General features: G+C 43.0%; 1 protein-coding gene across 3 annotated transcripts in view; it reads left to right on the top strand.

Moving 5' to 3' along the window:
* The window catches only part of ASPSCR1 (ASPSCR1 tether for SLC2A4, UBX domain containing), a 39872-nt gene that overhangs the window by 23919 nt on the left and 3235 nt on the right, over window positions 1–12718 (top strand). For 2 of the 3 annotated variants that reach the window (XM_042833304.1, XM_042833305.1), the window contains 5 exons: window positions 1771–1852; window positions 2738–2804; window positions 3419–3481; window positions 3810–3862; window positions 12505–12556. In XM_042833304.1, coding sequence (XP_042689238.1) covers window positions 1771–1852; window positions 2738–2804; window positions 3419–3481; window positions 3810–3862; window positions 12505–12556 — 317 coding nt within the window. Of the gene's footprint in view, window positions 1–1770; window positions 1853–2737; window positions 2805–3418; window positions 3482–3809; window positions 3863–12504; window positions 12557–12718 lie in introns of those variants that run through there. The other variant, XM_042833306.1, reaches the window with a different exon arrangement.

Genomic DNA, 12718 nt, shown 5'->3' with positions numbered 1-12718 from the left:
TTGTGATGGACAAACATATGAGCACAATACTACAGCTTCTTAGGAGTAACTCCCACTAAGTAAGCATCAAAAGCAGCATGACAAGCATGTCAAGAGAGGGGATTCTCTCTCAGCTCTGCTTTTGTGAGGTCCTACAGTGCAGTACTATGTTAAGCTTGAGGCCCTCAATGTAACAGAGACCTACTTCTGCTGGAGAAGGTCCAGGAGGATCTTGAGGATGATCAAGGACTGGAGCACTTTTCCTATGAACAAAGGCTAAGAGAGATGGGATTGTTCAGTCTAGAGAAGAAAAGGCTCTGGGGAGACCTTATAGCAGCCTTTCAGTACCTAAAGAGAACCTATAGGAAAGCTGGGAAGGGATTCAGTTGGGAGTGTAGTGATAGGACATGGGGGTGGCTTTAAACAGCAGATTTAGATTAGGCTTTGGGAAGAAGTTCTCCACTTTGACAGTCGTGAGGCACTGGAACAGGTTGCCCAGAGAAATTGTGGATGCTCTATCCCTGGAAGTGTTAAGGCTGGGTTGGATGGGGCTTTGAGCCCATGGTGGGGAGGTTGGAACTGGATGATCTTTAAGGTCCTTTCTAAACCAAGTGGTTCTGTGACTTCATTAGCAATTACTGGCTTTTTCAGCTAGAAAGAAAACCCTTATGTTCTACGAAGCAGTTCTGAACTAAAAAACTGACCTTAATGTAAGGCAGCCTCCCTGTCACAACAGCATTTGGCTGTCTGTATGTTCTCAACTAAGCTAACTTCATCAGTGTATTTATTTTTAAGAGCATCACAACATGCCTTTAAACTCTGCAAGCAATCCATGAAACTACGCTATAGCCAAGAGGAGTTGGAGCTGGTTTTTCTCCCCATAGACCTCTGAAATCCACATGAGTACACAGATGGGCTTGAAAATTGCTCTGCCACTTGTGGGTCTGGAGCAGTTAGTGGTACAAATGTGGGGTCATTTGGTTGGGGGTTACTGGAATTCAGCCCCCTCAAAAATTTCCTCATTTCCAAATTTGCTGATGCTTGTAATCCTTTTCCCTCCTCACAGCCAGGGATAAATATAAAGACAAGTTCCACATGAAAGTGATATCAGTTGGCTTCTGGTCTTAGCTGCTGAATCTTACTGAGGACTAGATGCATGCAGGGCAGTATTTTATGTGCAATTAGAATTTAGTTCTGATTTCATGAAGAGGCAAGAATTGATGTCAGAAATTGGTACACAAAGAAGAAACGGTGCAGATTAATTTCATGATTGCTTTTCAAACCGTGAGTAATACTTTCAGAGCATTTCAGAATGTGGTGTTCCAGCAGACAGTTCTGAGTACAGCAGGTGAAGTAAGCCTGTAGTGGTTTTGTTTAGCAGCTGTTGTTCCTGAGGTACCTTGGTGATTCTCAAAAATACAGAGGTCCTTCAGACTGGATAGGCATAGGAGATAACTTAGAAATAGTTGTGCATTATTGTAATTATATGATCAAATGTTTCACCAAAATGTATTCTGGTAAATAGGATATCCAGAAACAAAGAAAAGGTCTGAAGCTGAACATAGAATTGAAAGGGATCTGTTGGATCTAAGCTTATGTCTTTACTTACAGAAAAAAAAATGTGTATGTTTTTGTGAATGCACTGTTTCATCTCAAATAGTGCTGTGAGAGATGTGTGGAACAATTGAGCAGTTCTCATCAGCTTTGCTTGGACCTTATGCTTTCTTAATAAAATTGAAGTGTATCTCAAATGTACAGAACTGACAGTTTGTTGTCTTCCCATGTATTTAGGAAACGCCTGGAAGAAGCTCCACTGCTGACCAAATCTTTAAGGGAGGCTCAGCTGAAAGAAAAGCTAGAACGTTACCCAAAGGTAGCCTTTGTTCTTTTCCCAGTCCTTCTGGCTAGCCCATACGTGGGGGTTAGTAGCTTTGTGAACCAGATGAGAACAAGACCTTCAGCTGCTTACAGGAGGATGTTGTAAATTCTTTCCTTGTTAATTGTTTGTGGCACTTGCATAATAGCTGCACCAATTAAAATCATCTCTCATGGAATGACGTGGTTGAGTGCCGTGCAGTATAACTCCTTTTGCTTTGTTCCAGATGATGCTTCAAAACCCCCTCCTTACACGCACACATCATTCTACCTGATTGAACTTTTCTATCCACCCCTCTTCTGTAAACTCTTAAGTTTCATTAGTATCTCATTATGGGTTAAATGTTAGGGACTGGAGATACCTCACTTTGTAAATATGATCTTGTTGCAGCTTCTGTCCTTGATGATTTGTTGCAAAGAAATAAGAGATTACATTCTTAGGTTAGGTGCTGTCTGACCAACACTGGAAATAGAATGGTGCAAGTTATTTTAGTTATGCTGCCCAGGAGCTGTGTGAGTGGCAGATTTCCTGCTACCACAGGTGCTTCAAGGTACTGATTCACTGTCTGAACCTGTCCATATTTAGGAGATAGCAATGTCTTGTGAGCATCACTTAGTGCAGGGAGCTAACCAACAATGCTGCTGCACTGTAAGAGATAGCATTTGTAAAGATCAGAGTTCTCTTAGGGCCTTGGGAAGCCAGGCAGCCTCTGTGTGTCCTTTCAGGAGCTGCACAGTAATTATCAACCTGTATGTTTTTGTGTGCCTGTAGAGTAAGATTCAGATCTCCCTGTGTAAAAAGAAACATGCAGCTTTGAAGCCAAGGACAGGCCTTCCCAAATGGCCGTGCACAGCTGACCTGATGTGCTTTGCCTCTGACTAGGTGGTGTTGAGAGTCCATTTCCCTGACCGCCATATCCTGCAGGGGTTCTTCCGACCTACTGAAACTGGTAAGAGCAGCCTCTGCTTCAGGTGTGCCTGCAGCTCACCTCTCTCAGCATTAGCTGCATGCCAAAAGAGGGGTGGTTCTAGGATGATCTTGCTGCTGTCCAGGGGGAGTAATGCAGATGGGGGGTGGGGGAGGGGAGAACAAGCTTTACCTACTATAATAAGGATAACAGGAGCTAGACATTTCTGTCTCTGTCAGTTCACAAAAGATGGAAAGTCGGACTGTGTGCAGAGCAACCCTTGCTATTATTAATTTAGATCTTATTTTGAGCAGGCAGCAATGCTATTTTTGATACTTTCATATGGTAGGGAAAACTAATAATTAGTTACCAGTGTCTCACCTACCTGCTGTCTGCAAATCTTGGAGCTGCTATTGGTTTTCCGTGGAAGAACTTGACTTGACAGCATCTCTTGATTTTTGCCAGGGAACCATCACATCTAAGCATTTTCTCCAAGAGGTCTGCAATAGTAACAAGTGTGGTAGTGTTCTTTTGGGCAAAAGGCAGTCTGCAGACATTACAGAGGGTAGTTCTGGAGGTACCTGTTAGCCCTTCTGCCTGGTGTCAGGGGAAACAAATGTAATGCAGCAAGCTTCTCTCTCTTCCTTTTTTCACAGTTGGCATTGTGAGAGATTTTGTAAGAAGCCACCTTGCAGATCCAGATTTACCATTTTACTTGTGTGAGTGTGCTGTTGCTAATATTTGACCTTAAAGCCTGTTCCTAATCATGATGCATATGAGATCTTGTGATGCCATGACACACAATCTGGGGAGGGATGTATATATTTTTTTCCCCTAAATACGGCAGCAGAATGCAAAGGAGGTATTATCAGCTCTTAGCCATGTTATGATTCTACCTAATCAGGAGCCTGTGTGGGCTGTGTAGAAGTGTCACTCTTTTTTTTTATTTTTTTGAAGAAGAAAAAGCAGTAATCCCTCCCATACCTGCTGTATTTATTGTTTTGGTTGCTGGGTGGCCCTGTTTTGTAACTTGTTTTTTAACTTCAGTTATTGCACCTCCCAGAGTCATCTTGAACGATGAAAGTTTGAAGCTCTCTGAGGTAAGGACTCACGTGTGTGCTCTCTCTGACTTGCTGCTCCCCCTTGCCACCATATGCTTTAGTTACTTGCAAAAGAAGCTGTGTGCTGCTGTGATCCCTCTAGACCTTCCTAGCCACAACTAATGGGACCAGGTGCTTCAGAGCACAAGCTGCTCACCAGAAGAGGTCCACCTTGTGCAGCAGTATGTTCTTTTTTTGTGGCAGGGGTAGGGGCTTTAAATTGTTGTATACACACAATTAGTGCCTTGTGAAGTCTGTACTGTGTTTAACCTTAAAAAAAGGCAAGAGCGGTTTGTTATATTTGTAGCTGGCTTAGTATAGTAGAGATGACACTGGATTTGGATAGGTGGCTGTTTTCAGTTTTTATGGCAAGAAGTAGAGGCTGTGTTAGTCACAAATCTGACCATTTTGAAGCTGCTGTATGAGTGTTTAATTTTTCAAATCCAGACTTGTGGATTTTTTTCACAAATGTCAGATCAAGGGGTCTTGAAATTTCTGGTCAGACACATGGCTACATAAATCACACGTGCTAAGGAAAGTCTGATAAAGAGATTTTACCAGTCATTTTACCCCACATTCGAGATGTTTAAAATGTGGGGTCATTCAGAGCTTCATGGCCTTTTGCACTGGTGGACTGAAGATCACTTGCAGAGGAAAAAGTCGAGCAGACTGCAGTGAAGGTTTTAGCTTGATGCCTCAGAGCAGAACAGTGCAATGGCAGGAGAGAAAAAGGGACCTTTCAGGCAGTGTGGCGAGTTAGGTAGGCATTAGCATGTCTCTGAAGTTGTTTGTGATGGAGCTTTCCAAATTCCACAACTTCATGACCAGCCCATGTGGATATGATACAAGTGCAGCTGCTCGTAGGCTACTGAACATTGAGAGGGGCAAAGCGTGTATCCCTGTGCTCACAGGGAGAAATCTCTTTTTCCTTGTAAGCTGATAAAGATTCAATGCTGAAATTTGTGGTTTTGGGAGTGTCAGCATTCTTTGTATTGTCACAGTAGTTACGACAGGTATAGATTCCTAGAGAGTTCTGAGCTTCTTGGGGATCACAGCCCCATTTGGTTCCACGGTTCAGGAAGTGCTGTGCAGAAGCTCTTGGCCTCTGCCCAGCTGCACAGCCTGAGGACTACCTGCTTCTATCAGACTTCCCACACTCTACTTAAGCATGTCATCTCTTTGAATGTGTTGTGCAGGAGACTGTGCTTCTCCTGCCAGACAGGAATGTGAACACGTATGTCTTGGTAAGAAGTAATACCATGGTGCGTGGGGTGACAAATGGTTTTCTTTTCAAAGCCCTTTTTGTGTGATTTAATCAGTAACAAAAATACCAGTGGAAAACACTTTGTTTCTTTGAAACAGGAGACTTTCCAACTCAGGCAGTTTCTCCCAGCTTCCTCTGACTTGTGCCATCTCATCCACATCTGCCATCCAAAACATTGTCTCAAGTCCCACATGGTAACCATGATGGGAAATGCAAAAGACAAGTTTTGTCTTCAGATTTCTGAGAAACTCCAGGAAAAGGAAACCGGTTGTAGTTGCATTGCTAATAATACATTTGGAAAACATTCGGAGGAGCAGCAGATAATAAAAAATGTTATCCACTTGTTAGCTGTTCTGAGGCAAGGGAAGCAGCCTTGGAAACGTGGCTTGTGCAGGCGTGTTTGAAATGGCACATGCACGCTGCTCTCTGCCCCCACACCTTCTCCTGTGGTTGTCTTAAGCTGTCATGTCTGGACACATCCCTCACCTTGAGTTCCTTTACACACGTTTTCTAACATGCTTATTGGAAAGCTTTTTTTTTTTCTCCCCATGATTCCAAAGTCTCTCTGCAGCTCTCGACAGCAGATGTCTCCTGCATAAAATGAGCGTTGGTCTTTTTCTGAGATTTGGCTGGGATGCCTTCCAAGCTTTCCTGTCTCAGCCTCCAGCTTCTCTTGTGTTCCTACAAAATATACTGCTGCTTTTCAGTGTCTCTGCAGTGATTTCTTTTCCATATGCCACATTTTCCTCTAGAATCCAATGGGCTTTGAGTTTTGATACTATTTATTTTTTCTTTAAGATGATTTTTTTTAAGTACCTCCAAGATGCCGAAGAGTCAAAATCTGCCTCTGTAATTTACATTTTCCCTCTTCTTGCTTCTTATCTCTTGGATATTTTGCTCCTCCTGAAGTTCTAGGTACTTCAATTTCTGATGCTGCTTTCTGTTTTGTCAGTGTTGGAAAGCACCCTGTCTGCTTGTGTACCTGTCCTTATCACCTTGAAAATGCCTTCCAAGGATTTTCTGGGTACCTGTGGTTATCACTGAGACTTTCAGAGGCAGAGGCTGCTTGAGCCTCAACACGAACCATTCTGGACATCAACTGCTGCCAGCCTGGATGTTTTAGGAACATACTGTAGTGGGTGGAGCTCCTTTCTGTGTGATATGGCTAGGAATTGGTTGGTTGGGGATGCTCGTCCAATGTCAGGCATGGATCACAGACCTGCACCTGGGTTTCCCAGGATTTATGTTAGCAGTCTGTTATCTTCCAGTGTTCAGGCTGCTGTGTTGCTGTCTGTAAGAAAAAGTAGATGGTGTCTGGGGTAGTAATGTGGGTACATTTGAGTGATGTGAGTGTAATTTGTGTTGAAGCCAGTCACAGGAGTCTCTGCAGATGGTGTAGTGTGCTATTTTCAGTATTTTTCTTCTCTACACTCTCTGCCTGCATTCAAGCTGATAAGATTGGAACCACATTTATTAAATCTGATAGCTTACAACGAAGGGAGAACATTTATGATATAAGCAAAACCAGGGAAAATGACAAATTTTGTCAACTTGTTTGCTAAAATATTTGGGCTGAAAGAAATGCCTGAAATGAATTCTCCTGAAATGTGTGTACTTACACTGTAGTGAGAGCATGGATAGGCAGCAAGGTTTTCTGGAACCAGTGAAGACTTCAAGACATTGCTTTGATTTTTCTATTTTATTTTTGTTATTGTTGTTTTTGCTGGCTGCCTTATCCTCACGTCCCTTGAAGTGTTTTATAATGTTCTGCTCTCCAGAACTGAACAACCGCAGGCTTCCCTGTTGTAGCACTTGGCCTTGAGTTTCTTACAGCACTGGTTGCCTGTTTGTGCTTCCCTAGGCTAGCCAAGCTTCTCAGAGTTGCTCTTCCCTTTCTTGTTCCTCCCAGAACCAGGCACTTGAGTAGCTTGTATCTGGAGGGCATTAGTAGAAAAAGTAATTAAGAGCTGAGTTAAGACCAGGAAAGAGTTAGCAGAAGGTAAGAATACCAGCCACTGGGAAGGTCAAAGGCAGCAAAGGGCAGGAGGCCATATTCCCTCTTGAGGAGCTGAAGGAATCCACACTCTTCCATGTAAATATTTAGTTTTTTTAATCAGATCTTAGAGTGCACCAAGTGTTTCCTCTGGCACGTACTGTGGGGCAGGAGTGCAGAGGAGCTGTTTGTTCGTTTCTTTGCCTTTGGTTCTGTTTCCATATCCTACTCATTAATGCCATTTTGGGCAACGCGTCTGGCATTCTGTTCACTGAAGCTGACTGACTTGGGCAGTGTGAGGCCTTCTGACTTTTGGCAAGAGTCTGAATGCAATTGCAGAAGAAACTTCTTCATGAGAGTCTTTCCACCAGAGGTACTTCCAGTGGCTGTTCTTGGTGTTACTCCACTCACTAATAAGGAAAATCAGAATTAATAGTGAAATTCACCCAGAGGATGGCATTCACCTTCCTGCATGAAGCCTCAGCCCTTTATTACCACTCAGGATTTTCTCATCTAAGTAGGCTTTGGTCGGAATCTTACTTCCTATTTGTCATACTAGACCTGGTAACTCGTCATGGCTGTGCACACTTGCTTCTCGTGCTGGTTTGGATTAGGGCAAGGCAGTGCAGTAAGGATGAGGCCTTTCTTGCACGGTTCAAGTTCAGAGTGGAAATTCTGCCAAAAATATTCCCTCTTCTACTATTAATTTCGGAGGCCAAATCTTTCTGATCTCAGCTCAAGGGCTCAATGAATACTCTTTATACCTGGATTCCTTCTTAAGTAGCCTTCTCAAAATAGTGCTTTCAAGTCTTATCTATGCCTTATGAATTTTAAAGGGCCCCTGTTCAAGCTGGATCAGATTTCCCCCGTATTGGCTGCAGAATATCCATCTTCTTTTGCAGTTGCAGTCCACATTGAGAAGCTTTGTTCTCAGGTTATAAACAAGAACCACTTAGTCACTTTGCCCCTTTCACCATGGCTGTGGTGTTTATTTCTGTTTCAGCAATGCTTTGCAGTCTTGCTTGAGGAAGCTTTTGATCCACCGGCTTTCCGGTTGAATTTTCCAAGGGCAAGTTTATGTGTTTGGGGTGTGTGTACTGTGCAGTATTTCATGTTGGTAGCTTGGGTTTCTCCTTCCATGCGCGTGTTCCTTTGAAGTGCTTATTTTCTTATTCATCTTTTAACATCAAACTAACTGCAGACCTGTGGCACTCTAATCTTTTCAGATCATGTAACGGAAAGAATGCTTCTCTTTCTGGCAGCTGCGAGCTCCCCTTAGACAACAGTCCCTGCCTGATTTGAAAGCATCATTCTTTCTGTGAGCAGAATAACTGCACGGTAATAATGGACATCGTTTGCGGTACTCAGTTGTAGGACTTGTGGAATGCGTGCATCTGGAAGTGCCCACTGAGGGAAGAAGTGTTGAGATGGTATTGAGGGAGGGTACTGTCTGAAATCGTTTTTGTGCTCTAGAGAACAAATGACTAAAACATGCAATAAAAAAAAAATCAGAAATATTTCTCCTGTGCGTCACAGTTGGATTCGCAGTGGAATTTTGTTCTAGGATGGATATTTTTATCATGACCCAATATACCACTCCACAACCAGGATGCCCTGCTGTCATAAACCATGCTCACCACTGTGGTATCTGAGTAACTTGGGTTGTCTGAAATAGAATTTTGGGTTACTGTCGCTACAGAGTTTGAATGTGGCTGTGTGAGCAACAGGCTGGTCTTCAGACAGCAGAAACAGAAAGCGTGAGTCTCAGCTTGTACCAAAGCAAAGTGATGAAGCTGTGTTACTGGAGAATGTTTGAAACCTAAGGAATTGTTTGTTAGGAGTGACCCTCCTTAAGTACACAGGGTGATAAGCAGGACAGTGGTTCTTCTGCTTCTTGCCTCATTGGTGACTGACTACAACCCCGGTTGGTACTCTGGAAATATATATTTATTCCTGCCACTGCCATTTTGTGTGGCCTTGAATAAGTTACTTATTCTCATTAGATGTCAGTTTTTCATTGGTACAAAAAATTGTAGTTTCTTAGATTTTTAATTTGCACTGTGTGTTGCCTTTCATTATGCACACATATATAGTGCACATTAGGACACCATTTCCAATCAGATTTCTGGATACTCTTGCAGTAATAATAATAATCCAACTACATCTTGCAAATCTACCTCGAACAGTGTGATTTGAACATTAAAATTCCATCGTGTAATAGTTTTAATTTTCCTTGTAAGAGTAACATTGTACCTTTGGCTGGAAATGAAGGCAGCCAGGAAGAGAAATGCTGGATATTGCAGCATGGTAACTACCTGTTGACTTCTGTTGTAGTAATTCTTCACGTATAACTGAGTGGAGTTTTTTGAATGTTTGTTTTAAGCAACCTGTGATTTGTTTGATTGGTCTGCTGCACCCAGTGTACCCGTAAGAAGTTTCTAAATCTCTCTTGGCTCAAAGATATTCTTAAAAGAATCCTGTGCAATGAATTTAAGACTGCAAGATTCATCTTCTAGGGCCACAGAAGCATGTAAGTGAAGAAATTACTGACCTAAGAGTATGCATTTTGAATAACATTCTGCCCAATGTGACTTCAGCTTCCAAAGCAGTGTTGGGGAATACGAAAGGCTCCAGCTTCCTGGTTGTGTATTTTCCTGTCCTGAGGATACTAACTCCTTCTCACCTTTATGCCAAGGCATTCCTTGACGGGTGAGGTTATTCCACTCTGTGTGCATATTTCTACGTATATCTTTCTATGTAGTGTTGCAGAAAGCTCTGAGGCAGTGTGTCCTGCTGGTGACTGGCTGGAGAGCTGGTGGGGTAGCAGTGAGATGCAGCTGGCTGTTTCCTGCACTGCACCCAAAGCGAGCCCTGAAACAGGGGGTGACACCTGAGAATTCTGAAATGAGAAAGCTGGATAAGGGGTGGTGTGAATGAACTGTTATTGTGGAGAAAGGTCTGAATGCAAAACCTTATCGGGTATGAATTTGGTAACAGATCCCTGTTGGCTGAGCACTGGGAAGGGGCAGTGATGGGGGGAATTGCTCCGCCGTAGGTAGGAGGTTGTGTTGTGTATGCCTGTGACCTGCTGTCCAGTGCCTTTCAGTTAGAAGATTTTGGATGGATATTTTGCCAGCAGCGGGAAATGGCTGTGGTGGTGGAGCCTGAAATTCAGAACTTAGATTGTTTGTCAACTTGTGAGTAAATAGGGTAGAGGTTTATATTGGGGCACGTTCTGTTTGTGTGTTTCTGCTGCTCAGTATGTCTGTCTAGCTCTCAGTCTGTGCTTCTCTCTCTCTCTCTTTGTGCCTCACTTTGGCCCTGCCATGAATTTTCTCTGACCCCTTGGGGCCATTCCTGCATGGAGCTTTGATGTGTGTGCCCAGAGCTTGATTGACAAGCAAGTTTTGGTGGTGGCAGTGGGGAGAGAGGAGGGCAGGGCTTTGAACTAAAAGGCTTTGAGTTTTGAGATGTTGTGCTTACTTATCTCCTTCAGAATGTTAATTATTTACCAAGATAATTGGGCAGGAGGGGAAAAACAGAGAGGGGAGGTTATTAAAAAATTCCAACACTAACACGCTACAAAAACCTCATTTTCCAACTTGCAGCTGGCATGAAAAGGATGTTGTGTGCAAAAGGGCTTGAGTGTATGTGTGTTTGGGGAGGGGGTGCTGGGGGGGCTCCCTTTTAAGCCACCCATTTCCTAAATAGAGGGATCCCTTCAGACGAACGCAGCGGAAACATCAAAGCTCTTGGAAGAATTTTCTCTGGGGTTTCTAAACCGTGGCTGGTACTTTTTAATTAAAAAGTTTATGGAGAGCTGTCTTTGTGACTGGAGCAGGCAATCTTAGGCACTGTTGATTGAGGACTAACGTGTTAAAAAGACCTGGTAAATAATGATTTCTGCTAAAATGACACTTGGAGGATGTGAAGATCCCTGGTCGCCAGGCAGGAGCTGAGGTTTGGAGTAGACAAATGAATGTCTCCTCTGCTTTACTCTAACGTGCAGGCTGTGTTACTTAGGAAATACTACAGCACCTTCTGGATTAATGTCCAAAAGCTTGCAATGCCACGTACTTGTTGGCATTTGTACCAGGAAGATAGTTGAAGCTGATTCATCTCATCTCCATTCATCCATCTTGATTTATCTACATCTATACTAGGTGGGAATCCAGAGGCTCCCCTGTAGAGATCTGGTTGGTTTTGGTTTGTGGTTTGGTTTTTTTTTTAATTGAGATACTATAACTGCTTTGCTGGATGGAGCATCAGTTCCAGTATCCTGATGGTGGCAACAGAGGCTCAAGAAAACTCAAGAGCAGGCAGCCTGCCCTGTGCAGTTCCTGGATGTGCCTTGGTAGTAGAAACAGGGGCAATTGATGCTGACAAGACTTAGTGGTTTGTTTTGTTCAAGAAGAGAAATGGAGTGGTGTTATTTTGCCAGTGTAAGTGTAGACCATTAGTCAACATTTTCTGTCTCACTGACAGAAGGGAAAAGTCCGAGTGTGGTTTTATTGCACTTATGTGCTGGCAAAAGAGGAGTGCTTGCTGATCATATGCTCTTTAATGTGTGTTCCTTGTGTACGTGAAGGGGTAGGCAGAGATTCCAGGTGATGAGTGCACACCTTTCTGGGGCCATCATGGCTGGGACAGGCAGTGCTTCCCATCTTTCCTGTGATGTGGTCAGCTGTGACATACTGCATCGTTTTGTATGGAGGTGAGACTGCTGGGATCAGACTCAACGGATTTCATTTGATTCATTCCTTCATGAACTATATGTATATGCATTGTTTTAAGGTGTGACACTGTAATTAAAATGCATATTAAGTTAATTATGCTTTGGCTGACAAACATCTCAAATTTTAACACTCACTGAGGAATTGTTGAAAAGCAGGGGTTGCAGTGGTGTTCTGGGTTCAGTTCTGGGCATGCTCTGCTCATTATCATCTCTTTTAGAGGTAAATACATAAATACAAAATAATAATATTTGCAGATAAAATAAAGTTCATCAGGGTGATAAATGCAGATGTGAAGAAGGCAGTCCTGCAGTTACTATAATGAGCTAAATGAATGAAAAAACAGTTTGAATACAGCACTTATCCAAACAAGTAGGAACTAGCAGTTCAAACTGGATTGAAAACAAGTAGGTTGTTGGCACAGTGTGTTGCTGCACATCTGTGTGTAGGAGAACAGCTTGTGAGTTTTGCTTCATATTTACTGTGAGTGCCCTGTGCTGTATGCAAGTTGAGACTTCTCTGAGTTATAGATGCTTCAATGACCTGATCTTAAACTCTCTGAATGTGTCCATAGCTGTCTGTCTCTAACGTTCACAGTAGATTGTGGAAGCATCTACAATCAGTAACCTCTTCTTTTTCCCCTTTGCTGCAGGCTAAACTCTTTCCAGCTGCTGTCATTCATTTTGGATCTGAGGAGCGCAGGGGTGAGTGAGCTTCCTCTCTTCTTCACCTGGTTGTATAGCACCTGTAGAATACTGAAAAGAATTGTATCAGTATGTTAGGATTTCTTCCAGCAAAAGATAATGCAGTCCTTGCCAATGCTGGTAACTGTTCCCCTTCAGACTGGTTAAAGCTCATCAGAGCTG

The sequence above is a fragment of the Centrocercus urophasianus genome, unplaced genomic scaffold, assembly GCF_019232065.1.
Source record: "Centrocercus urophasianus isolate 14NV4802_14NV808 unplaced genomic scaffold, USGS_Curo_1.0 seq_41, whole genome shotgun sequence".
Lineage (NCBI taxonomy): Eukaryota > Metazoa > Chordata > Aves > Galliformes > Phasianidae > Centrocercus > Centrocercus urophasianus.
This window is presented reverse-complemented; position numbering and strand designations above follow the sequence as displayed.